The sequence below is a fragment of the Martes martes genome, assembly GCF_963455335.1.
Source record: "Martes martes genome assembly, chromosome: 6".
NCBI classification, from domain to species: domain Eukaryota; kingdom Metazoa; phylum Chordata; class Mammalia; order Carnivora; family Mustelidae; genus Martes; species Martes martes.
In genome coordinates, this window is record NC_137893.1 from 93,228,100 (window position 1) to 93,252,220 (window position 24,121).

The 24,121-nt window shown below is 34.9% G+C and overlaps 1 protein-coding gene across 1 annotated transcript in view; it reads left to right on the plus strand.

Annotated features, from left to right (window-relative positions):
- Positions 1-24,121, plus strand: part of CD2AP (CD2 associated protein) — a 137,796-nt gene that overhangs the window by 81,884 nt on the left and 31,791 nt on the right. The window contains exons 6-11 of the mRNA XM_080807232.1: positions 2,044-2,231; positions 4,631-4,709; positions 5,144-5,238; positions 6,481-6,585; positions 13,396-13,432; positions 14,510-14,572. Coding sequence (XP_080663358.1) covers positions 2,044-2,231; positions 4,631-4,709; positions 5,144-5,238; positions 6,481-6,585; positions 13,396-13,432; positions 14,510-14,572 — 567 coding nt within the window. The remainder of the gene's footprint in view (positions 1-2,043; positions 2,232-4,630; positions 4,710-5,143; positions 5,239-6,480; positions 6,586-13,395; positions 13,433-14,509; positions 14,573-24,121) is intronic.

A 24,121-nucleotide genomic window follows, 5' to 3' on the forward strand; every position in this document is an offset into this window, starting at 1 on the left:
TATAAACCATATCTCATGAGCATGAGCACAAAAATAAAAACAAAGCATTAGAACATCAAGCCCAGCAAAATATGCAAAGTTTATACATTATGATTAATGGGATTTATCCCATTCATTCAAAAGTAAAATATGTAAAGATTATGTATTATAATTAATGGTATTTATCCCATACATTCAGAAGTTAATATACTGTATTAAACCATTTAAAAGATGGCCATCTTAGTAGGTGTTTTATGTATTTTATGTATTCAACACTCAGTTTCAGTAAAAAAGCTCCATAATAGCAAAAGTAGGAAACTTTATAAATTGGACAAAGCTCTTCTATGAAGAACCTGCAGCTTACATTCTTAATGCTAGATAAATAGTGATATATCTGTACAGTGGAATACCAGTTGGCAATAAAAAGGAATGAAGTAGGAATGCATGAAACAGCATGGATATATTTTATACATTCTGCCTAGCAAAAGAAGCAGACACGAGACGTATGTGCTGTATGATTAAATTTACTTGAGACTCTAAAAAGATACCTGTCGTGACAGAAGGAAAATCAAGGTTTCTTGAAGCTTGAATTTAGGAAGGATTGATGAGGGTGGTGTATGAGTGTCCATTTGGGGTGACAGAAGTGTTCTAGATCTTGATGTAGTTTCCTGGTGCATACATTTGTCAAAAATTATTGGAATATCCATTTAAAATTGGTTCATTTTATTGTATGTGAACATTCTAATAAACTGGTTTAAAATATATTACAAAAATATGTGGCTTAGGCTAATAATGAAAGTGGTTAGAATAGATTACTGTACATGTTAGCATTACATTTAAGTTAATAAAAGTTGTTTCCTTTAATTCTTAAATGTTTCAGATGTGTGAGTGGAGGCTTTTTTTATTTGAACCATTATTATTAGTAATTTAATGATTATCATTAGTAATCTTATTAAATGTTTGATTCTCGGATCATCTAGGATTCATTTCAACTGTTGGCTTTGTTATAACATACATGACTTTGGAAAAGTTTTTTTTCTTAATATCTCTTTATCCAGTTATTTTCAAAATGAGGAATGATAGTTCTTAATGTTAAGCCTATGAGTGATTATGTAAATCAGTATAATTCATGTACAGTGCTTAGCAAGTGCCTGGCATAGATTAAGCCCTGAATAAATGTAAATACCATTTTTATTAATTACCTTGTTATTCTTACTGTTAAACTTCAACAGACTCCTTTAGTTCAGTGAACTGATAATCATGTGTTTTTCCTACCCCTCAACCCCATTCTGAAATGTTCTGAAATTTTCTTGGATGATATACTCTAGAACTTTTTAGATTATAAGGCCTTTTGAGAATCTGATAAGAGATATGCTTCTTATACCCAGAAAAATAAGCTGAAAAAATACCCATACAGTTTTCCACGGATTGTTCATAAACTCCTTAAAGCCTATAAATAAGATCCTTTGCTGCTGAGCAAGATTGTAGAAACAACTTTCTTATTTATTATATAATGTTACACTTGCTTAAAAATTTTTTTATTATAATTTAAATTTTTATGGGTTCAAATTTAGACTTATTCATCTATGAGTTGAAGTGATCTTAAACTTTCAAGAATAAAAGTGGACTTTTTAAAATAAAAATTTGCTAATATTACTAGTTATTATATTTGGAAACTCCCATACTTTGATCAAATTGAATCTTCTATAACTTTTAGAAAATAATTAGTTTTTGTCTGTAATGTTTCGTTCTTATATTCTGCGTGTTTGACCAAGAGCTGTGAATTTTGACATGCTTTTGTTAAGGACCTTGTATAATACGACTTCTTGGATTTCTTAATTAGCATTTTACTAATTAAATATTCATAAAATTGTTATTTTAAACTATATCCAGAAAAATCAGGTTAAGTGAATTTTATCTTTTTGGATATTTTAGTGCTCCGTCATTTAATTTTTTATTTTTATTTTACTGTTTTTAATTAGGAGGTATAGAATGTAAACAGTATGAAAGGGGAATGCCAAGATCTCTGATTCTACGTTCTTCAAAAACAAATTATTCTTTCAGAAACTGTTTTGACTGGGACTACCTCACCTTTACCGTCTCCTGGGAATGGGAATGAAACTGCTCCTGGATCAGTTACACAGCCAAAGAAAATTCGAGGAATTGGATTTGGAGATATTTTTAAAGAAGGCTCTGTGAAACTTAGGACAAGAACATCTGGTAGTGAACTAGAAGAGAAGAAAACAGAAAAGGTAGTAATGATGAACTTCACTTAGGTTAACTGCACTCATTCGCTCACTAAGCCTGACATGGGTCATTTTAAAATGGGTTCACAATGAGATACTAAGTTAATTAGGCTCTACTTAACTTTCCTCTGGATTGTCAGCAATGGTGAAATCTGCTAATCTCCCTCTCTAAATGTATGGAGAACTTCATTTTTCATTAGCATTTCACTGGCATTGTGAAATAAATCAAAATGAAGGTACCATAAATTATAACACCTTATAACGGATTTTATTTATTTTACTTTATTTTTTGCCACTTGGTGAGATCCTTATTTATTTTTTCCTTCCAAATGAGTAACAGATTTTAAAATAAACCCATAAGTCTTTATTTTGGGGGAAAAAAGCTACAATATCTGGAAGACTAATTGCAAGGCTGTTGTTTCTGAGGTTCACACCTTAGAGATACAGACTACTTATTTCTGATAGGAGGTTTTTCCATTGACTTTTAGGGTATTTCATTTTAGTTCTCAGTTGTATGCCTGTATATAACTCTTAAAGAGTTTAAAGTATTTCAGTATTTGCTTGCCTAGTTCAGCTATATTTCATTTATAAAACTGTTTTGGTTGATGAAATATATTCTCAAGTTTTCTTCTAAAATGGTTAGTTTCAACGTATTTTTTCTTTCCCAGCTTGCTACATAGTTTTTCATGTAATAATGATTTGGGTTCAGGAAAGAGAACTTGTACTTTTTCCCTATCCTCCTAGCTCTGAGACTGTCTGGCAGTAAGATTATGGGGCCTGATTGATTCTTGGTTTTAAAGGTAAAGATTGGAATTCTTGTGGTTTTTGGAATGGTGCTGTATAGCCATATAACAGCCAGGAATGTTGGAGAAGCAGTGTTTGTCTTATGAGGGACATTAGATACTCTGGGGCTCCTTTCTAACTCTAAAGCTTATGATTTATAGCAAATAACTTTAATTAATGATTACACTAGTACTCTTTCAAATGCCACTTAAAGTGTTCACTACTCAAGAGTTATTATTAGTGAGAGTAGTCTCAGGGTCACCTGTATGATGGCCTTTTGAGCCTTGCTTTGATCACTGACCCAGAGATTGATAAAGTAGAGAACACATTTGCTATGTTTGTAGGTGACATCAGATTAGAAGAAATGATGGTTAGAATTGGGAGAAGTTAAAGTGAATATCTTTTTTTTTTTTTTTTTTAAATTTATTTGACAGAGAGATCACAAGTAGGCAGAGAGGCAGGCAGAGAGAGGTGGGGAGGGGGGAAGCAGGCTTACCGATGAGCAGAGAGCCCGATGTTGGCCTTGATCCCAGGACCCTGAGATCATGACCTGAGCTGAAGGCAGAGGTTTTAACCCACTGAGCCACCCAGGCACCCTAAAGTGAATATCTTAAAAGATAAACAGAACACACAGTGATAGGTAATTGGTATATTTACACTTTTAACTAATGACAGCTAAGGTCAAATGTAATGTTATTTCTGGGGAGAGAAGTCAAGGAAAACATTAGTATGAAGGACTTACTTTAGTCAATTACAAGGTAAAATTTTCTACTAAACTGTAGTTATAGATGTAACATTAACTAGGTAATTTCATTCAGATAGCAGCAATGAAGTGTAAAGACTTTCTTTTCTTCCTTATGTCATCATAAGGAAATTTAGTGCTGTTGTTTAAGAGCCACTTTCTGGAGTCAGACTTTCTATGTTCTAATCTGGGCTCTACTACTAAATTGCTGTTGTTGTGGGCAGGTTACTTAACTGCTTCCTAATCTATAAAAGGAGCACATAATAGTGTGTACTTTATGCAGATTGTTTCGAGGATTAAGTTATAATGTATGCAAAGTATTTAGCTCAGGGATTGGTATTCAGTACATTTTCAGATACTAATTTTTTTTTTTTAAGATTTTATTCATTTATTTGTCAGAGAGTGAGAGATAGCGTACAAGCAGGGGGAGCGGCAGGCAGAGCAGGCAGAGGGAGAAGCAGGTTCCCTGCTAAGCAGGGAGCCCAACACAGGGGTCTGTCGATCCCAGGACTCTGGGATCAACTGTGGGATCATGACCTGACTAAAGGCAGACGCTTAACTGACTGAACTACCCAGGCATCCCAGTGCTATTATTTTTTATTGATTTAAGAGGTTTAGAAGTAGATTACAGCACTGTATTATGGGTAGCCAAGAATGTGTATTAACCTTAAGACAGGGAATTTTAAAAATGTGACGTTCTGTGCCATCGTTTAGGTAGCTTTTATCATCTTTATCTTTTCATTGCAGAGTTTTCATTCACATTACTAACTTGGCTATAGGTATCAGTAGGGAAAGCTGGCTAATGCAAATGGAAATTTTGTTTAAGAATATTATCTTAATTCTCACCTAAAATAGTTGATACCATCCTTTTCTGTTGCAGCCCTTAGTTATACAGTCAGTAGGATCCAAAGCACAGAGTGTGGACATAACAAAAACAGACATAGAAAGTAAAACTAAAGGTAAGTTTTTGAGTAAAATTTGCATATTGGGAATGAAGCATGCTTATATACATTATTAGAGTTTTTGAAGATGTTTGTTAACACTGTACTACTTGATCAGAGTATTAAATTCTATGAGATGGAAGTACTACAGGGTCAGAGGTTTTACTGTGTATGCTTTGTTCACCCATGTATCCCCCTGCAGTTAGAACTGTGCCTAGAAACATAGTAAGCACTTAGTAACTATTTGAATTACTAAGTAATAGTTACTAAGTAAGTAACTATTGAGTGGATAATGAAATTGTTACTTAATCCATTGTATAGTATTGGCCAAAATTACTCATCTATCTTTAGTAGCTTCTAGTGTACATGTTTTTACACAAAGTAGAGGATTGTTGAAAGAATCAATTTATTCAAATTTATTCAAACTACATTATTCACATTCTTTATTTTAGCAAAGGAATACTGTAGAACATTATTTGCTTATGAAGGTACTAATGAAGATGAGCTCTCTTTTAAAGAGGGAGAGATAATCTACTTAATAAGTAAGGTAAGATAGATCTCAGTTTTTCAATGCATTAATTTATTCATTCTTACATTCCTTCTCCTTACATTCCTCCTCCTCTAGAGGAGCTGGAACTTTGTCTTATTTCTGTGTCCTGATATGGCTCATAGTATTGCCTAATAATTGATTTATTGGGGATTATTTTTACCATCATATGTGTTTTTTCTCTAACCTCAACTCCTCCGGGTTTCTGTTCTCACTTCCTAGTTCACCTCATTAAAACTTTTTCCCCCCTCTAATGTTTGTTGTTTATAATGTAAAAAGAAAAAGAAGAAAAATAAGGAAACAATTGAAATTGCATCAATATGAAAATGTTTATAAAACCATACAATGGAAAGTGATGCAACTATTTCAAAGTATGAAGTAGTTTTATAACTTGGAATAAGTTATAGCAAAAGAAAAAGAAAACACAGGAGTTTTTGGGTCTGGGCAAAATCCCGTAACTATTTGTAATAGAAGAAAACTATAAATATTTTGGTTTTGTTATAACCATATAGAATAACTTCTGAAAAATATCCCCTTGTTTTAAATTTTTTTTTTTAATTTATTTATTTGTTAGAAAGAGCGAGCACAGGCAGACAGAGTGGTAGGCAGAGGCAGAGGGAGAAGCAGGCTCCCCGCCAAGCAAGGAGCCCGATGTGGGACTCGATCCCAGGACGCTGGGATCATGACCTGAGCCGAAGGCAGCCACTTAACCAACTGAGCCACCCAGGCGTCCCTATCCCCTTGTTTTAAATTGACTTTGTTATCAGATAGTTTAGTGAATGTAATTTTTAATATCCATACAGTTTTGGATTGATAACCACCCAGTTTCTTATGGGGGTGGGTATTTGGAAAGAATTGTAGAATATCTTGTTTATTTCTAAGGCAAATGAATAATGTCTTTGTTTTTGGTATATAAAGTATTAAGTAAATTAAGTAAGACACGTTTAGAAAATCATATTCTCTCTCCACCCTCTTCTCCCACTTTCCTTTTTCCTTTCTCCTTATAAACTGAATTTTAAAATTATTTGACTTATTTAAAAAAAAATGAAACCCAATTTTATAACTACTGCTGGAAGTAATATGTGGGTAATATTTGCTTTTGGGAGGAGTTTATGATCTGTTTAGCCCTTTTCTTCCCTTGTAAAAATAATGGAATTGAATATTTTCATGTTTTGTTACAAACTTTTTTCTTATTTAAAGATTGCCCCAGTTATTTTAATTATTCCTCATTTTGCATTATAGGAGACTGGAGAAGCTGGCTGGTGGAAGGGTGAACTTAATGGTAAAGAAGGAGTATTTCCAGATAATTTTGCTGTTCACATAAACGAACTGGATAAAGACTTTCCAGTAAGCTTTTTTTTTTTTTTTTTTACAATGATGATAATAGTTTAATGGATCTTTTGCCAGTATTTCTTTAAAAACAGATGTTTTATATTGTTACTGAATAACTTTATGAGGGGGTTTGCAGTTTATATATTGAGGTAAAATTGATTTGAATTGTAGTAAAATAAAATAGTATTTTAGTTCTGTGTTTTACTTCTGGTGTTCTTTCCCCACTGACTGTATTGAAAAATAACCTTAGACTTTGTTACTTTATTATAATTAAAAGAAAAAGTCTCTCATTGTAGTTAGACAAACAGGCTCCATAGCTCAGTGGTTAGAGCACTGGTCTTGTAGTTAGACAAACTAACACTTGTCCTGGAAGAAATTATTCTTTAATTTTTTGGAAAATCTTATTTTAAGCTACTCTTAATCTTACAGGATTACTCTTGTTAATGCATTTTTGGGAGGGTAAGAAGCAGTCTTTGCTTTCTTACCGGATTTAAAGTGACGCTGAGTTATTCATTCGTGATCTTTTGCTTTTCTGCAATTTGATCTCTTTTTTCCCCATAGAACAATGAAGATTGATTGACTGATTGACTGAAGTATAATTGACATACAATATCCTATTGGTTTTAAGTGTTACAGATCATAGTGATTAGATATTTTTATACATGACAAAACAGTCCCTATGAGAAGTCTAATTATCACGTCACCAAAGTTGTTAAAATATTATTGACTATGTTCTCTGTGCTGTACATTACAGCCCCATGACTGATTTATTATAATTGGACGTTTGTATCTCTTTCTGCCTTCCATCTTATTTCACCTGCTCCCTAGCTCCTTCCTCTTTATGGTAACCAACACTCTGTTTCCTATGTCTGTGAATCTGTTTCTGTTTTGTTTGTTCAATAATTTGTTTTGTTTTTTATAGATGTCACAATAAATGAAATCATATGGTACTGTCTTTATCTGTTTGACTTATATCACTTAGCATATTATCCTCTGGGTCCATCTATGGGTTTCATTCTTTTTCTAGCTGAGTATGTATATATCACATGTATATGTATGTTGTCCTCTAGTAGTGAACAGTTTTACTTCTTCCTTTCCAATTTGGATGCCTTTTCTTTTTCTTGCCTAACTGCTGTGGCCAAGACTTCCAATACTGTGTTGAAGAAAAGTGGTGAGAGTGGGCATCCTTATCTTGTTCCTGATCCTAGAGGAAGAGCTTTTAGCTTTTTACCATTGAGTATGATGTTAACTTTGGGTTCGTCATGTATGGACTTTATTATGTTGATGTACATTCCTTCTGTACCCACTTTGTTGAGAGGTTTTATAAATGGATGTTGGATTTTTTAAATGGTCTTTCTCTGTATATTGAGATGACCATAGGATTTTTATCCTTCATTTTGTTAAAATGGTGTATTACGTTGGTCCATTTGAAGATGTTGAATCATTCTGAAATAAATCCTAAATGATTATGATGTATGATCCTTTTGATGTATTGTTCAGTTCAGTTTGGTAATACTTTGTTAAGGATTTTTGCATCTGTGTTCACCAGGGATATTGCCTGTAATTTTTTTTTTTTTTTTCCTGTGACATCTGACAGGTTTTGATATCAGGGTAATGCTGGCCTCATAAAATGAATTTGGAAGCATTTCTCCCTCTTTAGTGTTTTTAAATAATTTGAGGATAGTTACTAACTCTTCTTTAAATGTTTGGTAGAATTCACCTATGAAGCTGTCTGGCCCTGGACTTTTTAAATTACTGATTGAATTTTATTATTTTTAATTGGTCTGTTAATATTTTCTGTTTCTTTGTAATCAAGTCTTGGAACCCAGAGGAAACGGATAAATTCTTAGAAAAGTGGAATTTATCCATAAATGGAATTTATCCATATCTGGGTTTTCCAATTTGTTGGCATGTAATTGTTTATAGTAATCTCTTGCAATCCTTAATATTTCTGTAACGTCACCTATAACTTCTCCTGTTTCATTTCTTCTATATTTATTTGGGTCCTGTATACTTATTTGGGTTCTCTCTCTTTTTTTCTTGATGATTTTTGACTAGAGGTTTATTGATTTTGCTTGTCTTTTCAATAGTCAGCTTTTAGTTTCATTGATCTTGTCTTCTGTTTTTTAATCTCTGTTTTGTTTATTTCTGCTCTCGTCTTTGTTTTTCTATTAACTTTGGTTTTTTTTCCCCCCCTCTTGGTGCAAATTTAGATTGTTTCTTTGGGAATTTTGTTATTTTTTTAGGCTTGCTTGTATTGCTCTGAACTTGCCAGTTAGAATTTTGCAGTGTTCCATAGGTTTGGAAAGTTGTTTCTATTGTTTTTATTTTCATGTGTCTCAACATATTTTTAGATGTTCTCTTTGATTTCTTTTTTGACCCATTGATTGATTAGTAGCATTGTTTAGTCTTCCTGTGTTTGTTTGTTTTTTTTCCAGGTATCGTCTTGTAGTTAATTTCTAATTTTATACCATTGAGTTTAGAAAAGATAACTGTTATGATTTCAGTCTTCTGGAATTTTCTGAGATTTGTGGCCTAACACTGTTCCATGTGCACTTGAAAAAAGTGTATTCTCTAGTTTTTTGGACAAAATGGTGCATATGTATCTATTAAGTCCATCTAGTCTAATGTGTTGTTTAAGGCTAGCATTTCCTTATTAATATTCTGACTGGATGATGTAAGTGGGTTATTAAAGTCACCTACAATTACTGTGTTACATTCAATTTTGTGTCTGTTAATATTTGCTTTATATATAATTTTGGTGCTTCTGTGTTGGGGGCATAAATATTTTTGAATGTTACGACTTCGTCTTGGATTGACACCTTTATTATGTAATACCCTTTGTCTTTTCTTATAGTCTTTATTTAAAGTCTATTTTGTCTGATGAGTATTGCTACATAAGCTTTCTTTTTGTTTCCATTTACATGAGATATCTTTTTGCATACCTTCACTTTCAGTCTGTATGTTTTTAGATCTGAAGTGAGTCTTTGTAGGCAGCATATAGATGGATCTTGGTTTTCTGTTTATCCATTTATCCAGTCTGTGTCTTTTGACTGGAATATTCAGTTCATTTACATTTAAAGTAATTATTTGTAGGTATGTACTTATTGCCATTTTAATTGTTTCCGGTTTGTTTTTGTAGCTTTTCTCTGTTCATTTCTTCTCTTGGTCTCTTCCTTGTGGTTTGATAGTTCTTTAGTGTTACATTTGGGCTCCTTTTTATTATTTATTTTTTGTGTGTGTGTGTTTCTTCTGTAGGCAGTTAGTTTGTGGTTACTGTGAGGTTTCTGTATATTGACCTATATATATGGCAGTCTATTTTAAGCTAATAGTTCCTTAAAGTCAGATGTATTTCTAGCACTAAACCTTTATCTCACATCTGATCCATGTTTTTTTTGTTTTGTTGTTTCACTTTACATCTTTTTGTGTATCCCTTAACTAGTTATTGTAGTTATAGTACAATTTACTGTTTTTGTTTTTTACTTTTATACTATTTAAATGGCTGATTTACTGTCTTTATTACATATTTATTTCTATCAGTGAGATTTTTTTTCCTTCGTATTTTATTTGGAGTTATGGTCTTTTTTTCCTACTTAAAGAAGACCCTTTAACATTTCTTATAAGACCTTTTTAGTGGTGATGAACTTCATTAGTTTTTGCTTAACTGGAAATCTCTCTCCTTCAGTTGTGAGTGGTTTTGTCTCGTAGAGTGTTCTTGGTTATGAGTTTTGCCTTTCAAGTCTTTAAATGTATACTGTCACTCCCTTCTTGCCCACAAAAAGTTTCTGTTGCAAAATCAGCTGATATTTTAGGGGGTTTCCCTTATATGTTACTGTTTTTCTTTTGCTACCTTTAAGATTTTCTCTTTAACTCTTGTCATTTTAATTACAATATATCTTTGTGTGGCTCTTTTTGATTTCGTCTTGTTTGGAACTCTCTTTGCTTCCTATACATGGATGTCTTTCCTTCACTGGGTTAAGAACGTTTGTAACCATTATTTCTTCACATAGATTTTCTCTTTTTTTCCTTCTGAGACCCCTATAATGTGAATGTTAGTATACTTGATATCATTTCTGAGGTCCCTTAAACTATTCTTATTTTTTAAAAATTCTTTTCTCTTTTGCTATTCTGACTGGGTGATTTCCACTATTCTGTCTTCCATTGGGGTGATCCATTCTTCTTTATCCTCTAATCTCTTGATGAACTCTGGTATATTTGTTCAGTTACTGAAATTTTCAGTTCTGTGACTTTTTTCTTTTTGAGTGTGAGCCCATGTGAGCAGGGGTAAGAGGGGCAGAAGGAGAGAATGAATCTCAAGCAGGCTTTATGTCCAGCACGGAGCCTGACGCAGGGCTCAGTCTCATGACCCTGAGATCACAGCCTGAGCCCAGCTCAAGAGTTGGATGATTAACTGAGTGTGGCATCCCTCTTTTTGGTACTTTCTTATATTTCCTACCTCTTTGTTAAGGTTTCTTTTTGTATTCCTTCATTCATCTCCCAAGTTCAGTGAACATCTCCGTGACTATTCCTTTGCACTGTTTATCAAGTAAACTGTTTAATCTCTTAGGGTTTTTTTCTGAGGTTTTATATTGTTCTCTTGTTTTGGACATCTTCTTTCTCTTTATGTTGTTTGTCTTTCTGTGTTTGTGTCTGTAAATTTGGTGTCTGTAAATTTGGCAAATTACCTGTTGGTCTTGAGGGAGTGGTCTTGTATAGGAATTTCCCCTTTGTTGATTGTGTGTACCAGGAGGATTTGGCTGGGGAGCTGGAGCTAGAGTGGACATGGGCCAGGGGTGCCCCGGGACTTGCTGCAGCAGGGCACTTTGGCAGGATGGCTGGGGCTAGAGTTGGCCTGGGCTCCTCGGTGGATGACTTGAGCAAGTGTGGGCATGGGAGGGATTCCAGTGTACTCTGTGCCATGGCCACGCTGGTGGGAAAGCTTGAGCTGTTGGCTGCAGGCCTGTGGTATCCTGGAGCTTCCGGGGCCACCTTGTTGTGATGGCTAAAGCTGGGGCTGGCACAGGGCAGTGGATTGCCTTGGTTAGACAGCTGAAATTGTTCTGGGTTTGGGGCCCCAGACTTGCTGGGGCAGTGCCAGCAGGCCAACTTGAGTACCTGGACTCTTCTCATCAGTACTGTCAAGTATGGGTGTGGGGAGCATAAACAGTGGTGCTTGCGGGCATCTTTGACCCTGGAAAGAGTTCTAGCAGTTTCTTCATTTGGGAGAGGCTCTAGAGTTAGTAAGTGGATTTCCTGCACTTGTAGTCTAGTTGCCCTTTAAATTGCTGTTTTGTTTCTGTGCTCTAGGGCAGGTGAGTCTGTTTGGGATCCTCAGGGATATCTCTCCCTACTGCCGGTTTTTGTATCTGGGATGTGGTATATGTTGTTACCTTGTCTGCCACTGTTCTTTGGGGTCCCTCTGTTGTTTGCTGTGTAGAAGCTATTCAGTCCACCCTCATTTTTTCTGGAGGAATGGCCCTATATGTAGTGTAGATTTATTGTGTCCATGAGAGGAGGTCAGTTCAGAGTCTTCCTATGCCACCATCTTTGACTGCCTCCTCCTTGCTACTTCTCTAATTGAGTCAGAGAGCAGAGACCCAGAACAAGACAGTCTACCGTATTTTATTTAAGAAATTCCTAGAAATTCCTACCTTTGCAGTCTTTATATAGTTAAGTAAATTATTAGAGGTTTCTCTATGGGTTAATGCTGTCTGAGGCCTTTTTTTGGGGGGGGGGCTTCTTTTGTTAGATTTCATTCAGTATTTATTCAGCCTTTCAGGGTGCTTTATTCTTTTTTTTTTTTTTAATTTTTAAAGATTTCATTTTTATTTATTTATTTGACAGAGAGAGAGAGAGAGATCGATCAATCACAGGTAGGCAGAGAGGCAGGCAGAGAGAAGGGGAGAAAGCAGGCTCCCTGCTGAGCAGAGGATTGATCCCAGGACCCTGAGATCATGACCTGAGCGGAAGGCAGAGGCTTTAACCCACTGAGCCACCCAGGTGCCCCCAGGGTGCTATATTCTTATGCTTAATGAACAAATTATTTGGGGGGGGGTTATTTGGTGTTTATATAGCATTGACTCTCAGTTATTTTTAATTTGGTAAAATTAAATTCACATGCTTAGGAATATTTGAAGTTTAAGTCTTAAAAATCAATGAATGGTGGGATGCCTGGGTGGCTTAGTCAGTTAAGTGTCTAACTCTTGATTTTAGCTCAGGTGATTATCTCAGGGTTGTGGGATCCAGCCCTGTGCGTGGCTCCACATCTGCTTAACATTCTCTCTCTCCTTCCCTGTTTTCCCCCGACCTGAGTGGGAATTAGGAGTCGGACACGTGACTGACTGAGCCACCCAGGTGCCCCACAGACCTTTGATTTAAATCTTCTCTTTGAGAGTTCTGAAGAGTTAAGGGTATAAGCTAGATATATTTATTAGCTATTTTTTTTTTTTAACCAGTTTCTCTCTCTTCCTTTCCCTGCCACCTCTCCTTTCCTGTAGTACTCAGTTGTTAAAGAGAGGTAAAATTGTGCCTAGGAATCTTAAAGTAAAGGAGGTAGTCATGAGTATTTTTGATTACCATTAATATATTTTGGGGTTTACCAAACTCACTGGTAAGTTTTGATATGTTGGTATTTTGATCAAGAAGACATTTGCTCTAACAGATTAATTTTTTTTCAGTGACTTGTTGGTTATTAAGATCTTTTTGTTTTATAATTTTTGGCAGGGATGGAATGAGGGCAGATAATATTAATGATCAGAATTTATTTTAAGTATAAATATGTAACATGTAAGTGTTCATGTATCTTCACTGTTGTTATTTTAATAGAAACCAAAGAAACCACCACCACCTGCTAAAGGTCCAGGTATGTAAGAAACATATTATTCAGTTTGCTATTTTTTATATTTTCAAGTTATAAAATGGTGAAATTGGGTTTTAAGTATAAACCACTTATATTAGCAAAAATCATATATCCTGATATATACAAACTAGAAATATATAAAAAGTGTTCATATGTATTAATATCCATATTTTTAAAGTATAAACTGTATAAAATAGGATCTTAAGTATAATTTGGATACTTTAGTTATAACATCATTTCTAATTAAGAAAATAGACAAAGTTTAGATAGAATACTTAATATATTGATCTGGCCAATTAGTTATTCTGCCTTTTCATATTAAGTCCATTTGTTAATATCTTATTTAAATATTAATTTGTATTTCTTCAGACAGTGTGCTAAGGGTTAAGCAAACTAGAAAAATTTATTTTCATTTTTTTAAGCAGAAGTATTTTACAGTATTCTTAGAAGACTTTTCCAGACTGACAGTTTTATAATCTGGCTCTTTGTCTGTTTCTGTAAATTTTAGCCCCTAATTTCTGATTTTTTACGAATAAAGTACAATTATTTCTTGGAAGATTTGCTTTATTTTAAAATAATACAAGTCCTTCCCTACTCCCAAGTTTTTGGCTTTGTATTTGCTGACCCAATCCCAGAACAAGTAAAGCACAAGTTAAAAATAATTTTTATAGAAGTTGGTGTTAGAGGATTTTTAGTCACCAGTCATACTTGAGCTTTTTAAAATTTAACTAAAGTTAAATAAAATTAAAAAATTGGATTCACAGTCACAGTAGTAACATTTCAAGTCTCCATAATCCATATTGGATAGTACAAGAATAGAATATTTCCATCATCATAGAGAGTTCTACTGGAGAGTGGTGGTGTAGATGATATGAACATCTTCATTTGACAAAGAGAGATCTGAGACCACAAGGTAACAGCTGCAGGATTGGATATTTAGCCTAGTGATTCTGGTATATTGTTCTCTGTTAAGCCATGTTTTTCTCTGATGTTATTTTTAAACTAACCTGTACTGTTTAGTAGTATAATTGTCTTTGTGCTTTGAAACTATTTTTTTTAAGTATTAACTTTTTCCCTTAGCTCCAAAGCCTGAATTAATAACTACAGACAAGAAGTATTTTCCTGTAAAGCCAGAAGAGAAAGGTGAGACTAATTATCCCACTTTCAGAAAAGTAATTATTTCTTTTGTGATCACTGTAAATAATAATATCTCTCCACACGGAATGATTTACATTGATTTTTAACAGCCATTCACTATTTAACAATGTTTGGAGTTTTCTGGGAGGAAGTATTTTGTCAAAATTGATAGGAAATAAAGATTTCACTCAAACTGATACCAATTTACATTCATTAAAAAGTTAAACCATTACTGGGGCGCCTGGGTGGCTCAGTGGGTTAAAGCCTCTGCCTTCGGCTCAGGTCATGATCTCAGATTCCTGGGATCCAGCCCTGCGTCAGGCTCTCTGCTCGGCAGGGAGCCTGCTTCCTCCTCTCTGCCTGCCTCTCTCCCTGCTTGTGATCTCTGTCTGTCAAATAAAATCTTTGGGAGGGGGGGGAGTTAAACTATTACTTCAGTAAGAATGTAGTGTTTCATTATAGTTCATTATATAAGGAAACTAGGTATTAGGTAGTTATATTTTAATTTTTTTTGGAGCCCCAATTAAAATAAATTAAAATTTCTTAGGTGAGTTCTAACTTTTAAAACATGGATGTGTTTTGTTATGTATTATCTAATTTTCACTGTATTTGTCATATAAACCTGGAAAGTTATTCCAAGGTACACATGTATTTTGATAAAAACATTATTTTGTTTGTTATTAATTTGGAGAAAATAATTATTTCTTTTTGTGCAGACAGATCTGCAGTGGTTATATCTAGTATACTAGGTTATATATACAGTTGACCCTTGAGCAGCACAACCCAGTTTGAACTGGAGAGGTCCACTTGTACATGAATTTTTTTCCCATTAAATATGATATAGCACTGTAAATGTATTTTTCTTATGATTTATTAACCTTTTCTTTAGTTTACTATATTACAAGAATAGAGTATATAATATGCATAACAAAAATGTGTTAATTGAATGTTTATGTTATCGGTAAGGCCTTCTGGCCAACAGTAGGCTTTTGGTTAAGTTTTTTGGGAAGTCAGAAGTTATACTTAGATTTTCAGCTGTGTGGGGAGGTTGGTGCACCTAACTCCCTGTGTTGTTCAAGGGTCAACTGTACAAGAAACAACTTGAACACTGTCTTAGAGTGCTTCTGTTTCTACTGTCAGTATTGTTTCTGCCTATCCTTGTGTGTTGCCTACAGTGTTCCTTTACATTCTTAACTGATTCCTCTCACTTTAGTCCCTTGTCTGGCTTATATTTCATATTGTTGCCAGATTTTTTTTAATAGACTGTTTTTTAGAATAGTTTTATATTGACAACAAAATTGAGCAAGAAGTATAGAGAATTCCCATATACTCCTTGCCCTGCAAATGTATAGCCTTCCGTACTATCATGAACCAGAATGGATCTCCACAGAAACATTATAACCCAAAGTCCACAGTTTATCTTGGTGTTTACTCCTGGTGTTGTACATTTTATGAGTTTGGACAAATGTATAATTTGACAAATGTGTAATATGAATTATAGAATATGTCTTATTAGAATGTACGTGAGACAGTGACACTAGAAGATGGAGAGTTTCCTGAATTTTTAAAGACTTCATTTTGAATGCCCTGCCATCAAAAAGCAAGATCTTGGAATATAATAATAAAAATAAAACTACCACACACAAAAAAAATAAAAATAAAAAAGAATATGTCTTATTACCCTAAGAATCTTTTTTGCTCTGTCATTTCATCTTTCCCTTCCCTCTGCTCCTGGCAATCATTGATCTTTTTATTGTCTCCATAGTTTTGCCTTTTTCAGAATGTCATTTGGTTGTATGTATGTATGTATTTATTTATTTATCATTTGGTTATATTTAAATCCCCATGTTCTCATGACTTAATACCCGATTTCTTTTTAGTGCTTATTAATAGTCTGTTCACTATCTGTAGCACAGTTTATCCAAATTCACCTGTTGAAGACATCTTGGTTGTTTCCATACTCTGTCAGGTATGAATAAATAGCATCCTTCTCTAGGTATCTTGGTGGACATAAGTGTTTAATTCACCTAGGTAAACAACCAAGGAGTGTGATTGCTGGGACATGTGTTAAGAGAATTTTGTGTAAGAAAATGTCAAATTATCTTCTAAATTATACCATTTTGCATTCCCATCAACAATGAATGAGAACTCCTGTTATTACTTATCCTGGCCAGCTTTTGGTGTTGTTGGGAACTGACCCCCAAATTACAATTTTGTATCATCTTCTCTTTCATTCACTAAATGCAGTAGCCACACTCTGGTTCCTGAATATGTCATGTACTTTTATAGCTTTATCTCTTTCTCATTATCTGTGCTCAGCATGGAAGTTTTTTATATTCTTTTTTCTTTACATTTGAGAATTTTTTATTTGTTATGCAAAAACAATGTATACTTCGAAGTATTTCTTAATCTAGGTGTAATATGGCTGTTGTTAGGTCTGCGTCTTGGATCAGTTTATTTTGGTACCTGGTTATAATACCAGTCCTACATGAAAGACACATTCTATAAAGATATGTAGAATCAAATGTAAGAACTATGTTGGCTTCATTACCGACATTATGATATTCCTTTTATAGTTTCCTCAGTCAAGTAGATCGAGGTCCTATTAAAATTGAGTAGTGACAAAAAAAAAAAATTGAGTAGTGACTTCTTGTATTCTCTGAAATCAGTCAGATGATCTTATAAGCAAAACAGAAGGTGCTGCATTTTTATATCATTTATCTGGTCAAAATCCTGGCCATAATGAGGTAACAGGGACTGAATTTGCCCTCCCGAGTTAAATGACTAGAAAACTGGACAAAGTACATGAAATAGTGGTTTCAGATATTAGACAACAGCATAGGACTGTTATTACTGAAGGAAGTTATCACTGAACCAGTAAGGCAAGCCCTAAAATTACGCTAACCTATTGAAGCAGTTTACAGTCAGCCAAAAGGAAGAAGTCCAGTAGAGCCCAGTTTTCCTGTGGAATTGCAGAAACGGGAGATAGGAGTTTAGGGAGGCCATGGCAGCTACAGTTTGTGGCGCAGAATTCCATAATGGAGGGAACTGCACAGAGAGCACTCTGAGATCTTTGTAGGGCTTACCATGAAGCTTTGGCTGAGTACTGTGAATTAAATACATAAGAAAGGAAACTTCCATAGCTGGAGAAATAACTGCTGGAAAACATTAGGGCTTTGCATGTACCTTGGAAGCAGATTGAACTAATCCCAGAACAGAATTCAATACAATTTGAAAGAGTATAACAAAATCTAGCAGCCAAGTGTGTAAAATACAGAATGTCCATTAGCTGATAAAAAAATTACCGAGCATGTAGAGAAACCCAGATAATAGCAACTTGTAACTAAAAGAAGAACTAGTCAATTTAAAAGATCCAGAAATGACAAGAGATGATGGAAATAGCAGTAAGGACATTAAAACAGCTATTAAAATTATATTCCTTGTGTTCAAGAAAGTAAGAGACAACGCAAGACTGATGGTGAAAGGAATGGAAAATATAAAAAGACTCACATTGAACTTAGGCAGATGAGTTAATACAGTATCAGAAATGAAAAACATTGCATGGAACTATCAGTTTACTGGAGACTACAGAATGAAATATTAGTGAACTGGAAGACACAGCAATAGAAACTATCTAAAATGATCTAGAGGGGCAGCTGGCTGGTTCAGTCAGTTAGAGCACGCAACTCTTGATCTCAGCATTGTGAGTTCAAGCCCCAAGTTGGGTGTGGAGCCTACTTAAAAAAAAAAAAAAAAAAGTCCTAGAAAAAAATGAACAGAGTATCAGTAACTTGATGACAATATCAAATAGTTGTTTTTTGTTTTTTTTTTTAAATAAGTTCCATACTCAACATGGAGCCCAATGTGGGGCTTCAGCTCATAATCCTGAGACCAAGACCTGAGCTGAGGTCAAGAGTTGGCCACTTAATCAACTGAGCCACCCGCATGCCCTGTTGAGTAGTTTTACTTGTGTGTAATTGGAGTCCCTGAACAAATGGAGAGAGAATGGGGCAGAAAAAAATACTTGAAGAAATAATAGTTGAAAAATCTTAAGACTTGCTGAAAGTGTAAGCCCAAAGATCCAAGAAGCTCAGTGAACTCAAAGCAGGAGAAACAAAAGAAACCACCTAAAGGAACATCATAATCTGTTCAGTGAAAAGCTGTGATAAAAAGAAAAGCATAAAGTCTGGATGAAAATAATTCTCAACCTTGAATATTCTACCTAGCAAAATACGTTTCAGGAAATGCAGGCGAAATAAAAGCTTTCAGACAAAATCTGAGAGAACTCGTTGTCAGCACACCTGTATATACTACACAGAAAATGTTAAAGGCAATACTTTTTGGCTGAAGGAAAATGATGTTATATGGGCGTTTGGATAAATAGAAACTGATAAAGAATGCCACGAATGGTAAATATGTAAGTAAATATAAAAGAGATTTTTTTTCTTATTTTTAAATCTTGTCAGTAACACCAAAACTCTTCATTGGGAAGATTTTAAAATTTTTTTAAAAAACTATACTATGTGTTGGTGTCAAAGTTTGTGTGCAAATATAAGAATTTTTAAATTAGGACAAATGTAAAATGAGGGAAACAATTCTTAATGTTTTCAAAATGTTCTCATTAACCTGACATGCCTAAATCTGGTTCAAGGAATAGAAAAAATGTCAGTGCTTTGCCCAGTAAGCTTTGGAGATATGCATTGGGAGGGAGAACTAGTATCAGTCATAGTGTTAAAAATTGGTGTGCATTAAAGTCTTCCTTTTTAAATAAAATTAAACACAGAGTTCTACCCTTTTTCTTCCCTCAACAGAAGGAGCTGTTCAAACCACGGCCAGGGCCAATTTGAGGAGCTTTAAGCCTTCTGAGAGGAAATACAGTATATTCTACCAGTATGTCTGTTCATGACTTTTATCTCTGTTAGGATCTTAATTCTACAGAAGATACACTTTAAAAAGCTCTGCTGTGTTGAGCAGAGGGGAAAAAGGAGCTACTAGAAAGCATGAACCATGGGACACCTGGGTAGCTCAGTCAGTTAAGTGATTGCCTTTGGCTCAGGCCATAATCCCAAGGTCCTAGGGTGGAGGCCCACATTGGGCTCCATGCTCAGCAGGGAACCTCCCTCTGTCTGCCATTCCCCCGGCTTGTGTGTGCCTGCTCTCTCTCTCTGGAAAATAAATAAAAACAAAAATCTTAGGAAAACATGAACCTGATACCCTACTACCTTTGACTCTTCAGTGACTCCCCATCATCTCATGGGATACTTTTCAAATCTTAAGAATAAATTGTGACTGTTTATTCCCTGCCTCAGGCCACCTTGTAGTTTTTATTTTCTCAAACCCGCTTAGTAGTCTCCTGCCCTCTATTTTCTCGGAGGTACCTGAATGCTGGCCATAGTGTGCTTCATAAGAAGAAAAACACCAACGCTTTGGAGCCCAAGTTTTTCTCTTGCTTTTTGTTAAAAGTTTCTTGGACATAGCTTTCAGTAGCCCACTTCACTCTCAGGGACTTGTATTCTTGCTATGGAGTATGTATGAAAGGAAGGGAGCAACTGATACTTACTTTGGAGTGCCAGACAGAGAGACGTGGAAATGTGTAGGAGAGAATGTAAGCGAAGCTCTTAGGCTTATAAAATCATTTAAATGGTTACCTTAATGTACATGTTCAACCTTGTGGTTCCAGTATCCATAGGAATGGCTGCTAAAGCCCAGGCTGGTTTAACACTTCCACTAGTAGAGGAAGCGAATCTGTATTCATTTGCTTGAGGAACTTTTTTTTTCAGCTTCTATATCTGCAGGTGTAAAGGACAGAATTTGTCTTGATTTTCAGTTGATTCATAAGCAGAACCACATGGTATACAACTCCAGGCAGGAACTAAGCACCAATATGTTAATAATGGCATTATTGTTTTGTAATTAGCAGAATGGGAAGGGAGAGTTGTGCTGGTGGATGTTCCTCTTGAGGTTTTCCTGTCTCTGTGTCTGGCATTAAAGGGGGACAAGTTACTTTTGGTAGGAGAATGTATTCACATGCTAGGAATGCACTGCTAATACAGGAGACTACAGATTTTGGGGGTCTAGTTGGCTGATCACTGGGACTTTCAACCCCAGCAAGTTGAATTGTGAATTGTACCCTATCTCCTTGAAAAAGTTACACTTTATTAACTATGTAAGATTTTGTCTCTCACAGAAGGTTGTGTGACTGCTGTTGGTTACCACACAAAGGTCCAGTAGCATCATTAATTCATTCGTTCAGTTACTGAACTAAGAATTAATAAGGACTATCAGAATTGGATCTTTTGTTGTCTTATTCTCGATTGCTTAGATAGCCATATATATAAAGGCTCGTGGCTTAGCCACCATCTAATTGCTGCTGATTCCCTTTCAGTGTTTGGATTTGTTCATATTCATTGCTGCTTTGTTTGTACTTATTTTGTTTGCATTTCATACTTTCTGCCCATGTATGTATATATGTATGTGTATGTATATATGTACATATATATATAAAGTCATATATATAAACTATAACTGTATGAACTATTGTATAAAATTATATACTTATATATAAGCTATATATAATTTTTAAAAATAATTTCCTTTAATGGAGGATCTAGTTTTATTTGAAATATATTGTTTTCTCCTCATTCTTTTTTTTTTTTTTAAGATTTTATTTATTTATTTGACAGAGATCACAAGTAGGCAGAGAGGCAGGCAGAGAGGGAGAGAGAGGAAGCAGGCTTCCCGCTGAGCAGAGAGCCTGATGTGGGGCTAGAGCCTGATGCAGGGCTCCATCCCGGGACCCTGGGATCATGACCTGAACCGAAGGCAGAGGCTTTAACCCACTGAGCCACCCAGGCGCACCCTTTTCTCCTCATTCTTGAGAGATAATTTTACCTTACATTGAATTCTAAGCTGGCAAAATAGGTTTTGTTATGTAATTCAACAATTGCCTGAAATGGAAGTCTTGAGGTGTTGTCTTCTTCATGTCTTTGCATAGGAGGGTTCTCTTCTTCCTATGAGCCAATAAAAGGAATGCAGAGTAATAATTTAATGAAATTGAAATGTAATAAAAAGTTGTAGATTTTCCAATTCAGATGTTGGCTATGGATAGGGCTTCATATTATAGAGTGATTTGGAAATCAGTATTCAAAATATCCTTTTAAATTATATGCTGTGGAATTTTGGTATAGTACAGTTTAGTATGGAATTAAAATCAAGATCTTTGTGTTTAAGACTCCTTTCATGGCAGTTACTGAGGTACTGAACTCAAATGCCTTTTCATTTGTGATACAATCTGTAGTACATAAACTCTTGAGAGCTATAGCAGGATTCTATTGTATTATATATTTAGTATGCTTACCAAAAAGGAAACAGTACTTATCTCTAATGTTCTACAAAGAATCCTTCCAGTTTGAACCTAAAAATAATCTTGACCTCTTAAGGAGTAGCAAATTTTCTTTATTATACTTAACCCACACATGAAACAGATTTTTAATCAGATGTTAAACATGTATTAACAGTATGCAAAATCATTCAGTCTCAAAGTTTGGAGGAAAGAAAAAAAAAACAGTATGCAAAATCAGTATATATATGTTAGGCAGCTGGCTTCAGCCAGTCACTAGAAAGATTAAATTTTTTTCTGTTTGTTTTCTTTCCTGTTTCGTGATATTCTGACAATTGCTAGTTGACTAGTTAATATGCACGATAATGAGGAGATTGTAACTATTCAGAGACTTAGAAAATAAGCATAATGTGTTGACTAGAAAAGAGAAAGTGATTCCAGGCCACAGAAAGAGAATGTGAAAAGAATGAGAGAGCATAACCTATTCAGGAAATAGCTATAGGTAACTAGAGGAGTTGTGAGAAATCAAGCTAGAAGGGTAGCTTGGTACAGTTGTTTCCAGTCTTAGTGGTATATCAAGATTACCTGGGTGTCTTTTAAAAATATGCTGATGCCAAGGATCCACTTCCAGAGTTTTTATAGGGTAGAACTCAGGTTGTATTTTTTAAGCTCTCCACAGGAGTCTAATCTGAAGACAAAAATAAGAATAACTTGTGTGATTCATAAAAGGCCTTTCAGTGCTATGGAAAGGCCTTGCATTTAACTATTTGTTTATATCTTGCCCTGCTCCAAAACAGATTTAAAGTAGTGATAAGGGTTTCAGAATTTATATTATGTAAATAAAGTGTGTATGTGCATGTTTCATATAAATGTCTCAGTCGTATTATGATTCATGGGACATGAACTTATTATTGGGTTTGAATACTTCCTATTGCATTTGCAAAAAAAAAAAAACCTCTAACTTATAGTATAGTAGAGTCTCAAAAGAAGACTTTACTGACCACATTAGCTTTAGCTTAGCCTACCAGGTTTTGAGGGATCTGGCCCTCTGTTGAGTTCTCTAATATATTCCATACTTCTCTTTACTTGTTGATTTTGTGTAGTAGGGTCACCCACTCTATAATGTTCATAGAATGAGTTTTTTCCCTCCCAGTTACGTGGTATAATATCCTTTCCTTGGAATTCCACCTTTGTCTTACACTCCTCTCAGAATTTTTTTTATTTAAAGATTTTATTTATTTATTTGACAGAGAGAGAGAGAGAGCACAAGTAGGCAAAGTGGTAGGCAGAGGGAGAAGGAGAAGCAGGCTCTCCACTGAGCAGGGAGCCCAGTGCAGGGCTTGATCCCAGGACCCTGGGATCATGACCTGAGCCGAAGGCAGCTGCTTGACCGACAGAGCCACCCAGGCACCCCTCTCAAAATCTTTTTATATGATATTCCTTCTCATTTTTCAGATTCTAGGTTAAAAAGTCCAGCTAATGTCACCTCCTTGACATTAGCCATTTATTACTCTAAAAGTAGATAATTCTCAGTATTGTCACAGATTAGTTTAGATATTTTGTGTATATTTACTTTCTCCTACATTTGACTAAACCTCATGGGGTGAAAGGTCTGTTTGCGTGTGTGTGTGTGTGTGTGTGTGTGTGTGAGAATTTTATTCAACATTGGTGCTATAGTTTCTTGCAAAGTAAGTATATAATGCATAAGGTATACCCAATAGCATAATTATTACGTAATTGGAATGCTTTAAAAAACTGGTGTGACATGTTCAGGTATGTTTTTCTGAAACCGTTCTCTTGCTATTTGAATAGATGTGGTGGTGGTATGGATAAAAAGGATTGGAATGTTTTCAAGAGCAAAGAATAGAAAATAGAAAATCTTTACTCAGACTGAAACAATAGGGAATAGTGTTATATAATTGGATGTCTAGAGGTAGGAGTCATGTGACCCTCCACCAAATAATTTCATTTTGGACCTGGATTATGTCTCTCTCCATTAGTGTCCACCTTGTCTTCAGGTTTGTTTTTCTTCAGGTCACAAGAATGCTGACTGTGACAATCAGGGCAACTTGATATCTTGTCCATTTAATAGGAAAGAGAAGAATATCTCTCCACAGCCATGGAATTTAAGTCCTTTTCAGTTTCTTGGACCAATTTTGGGTACATGTTCAATTCAAGACCTGTAAGTCTTATAAAAAGAATGTTGAGCACTTACT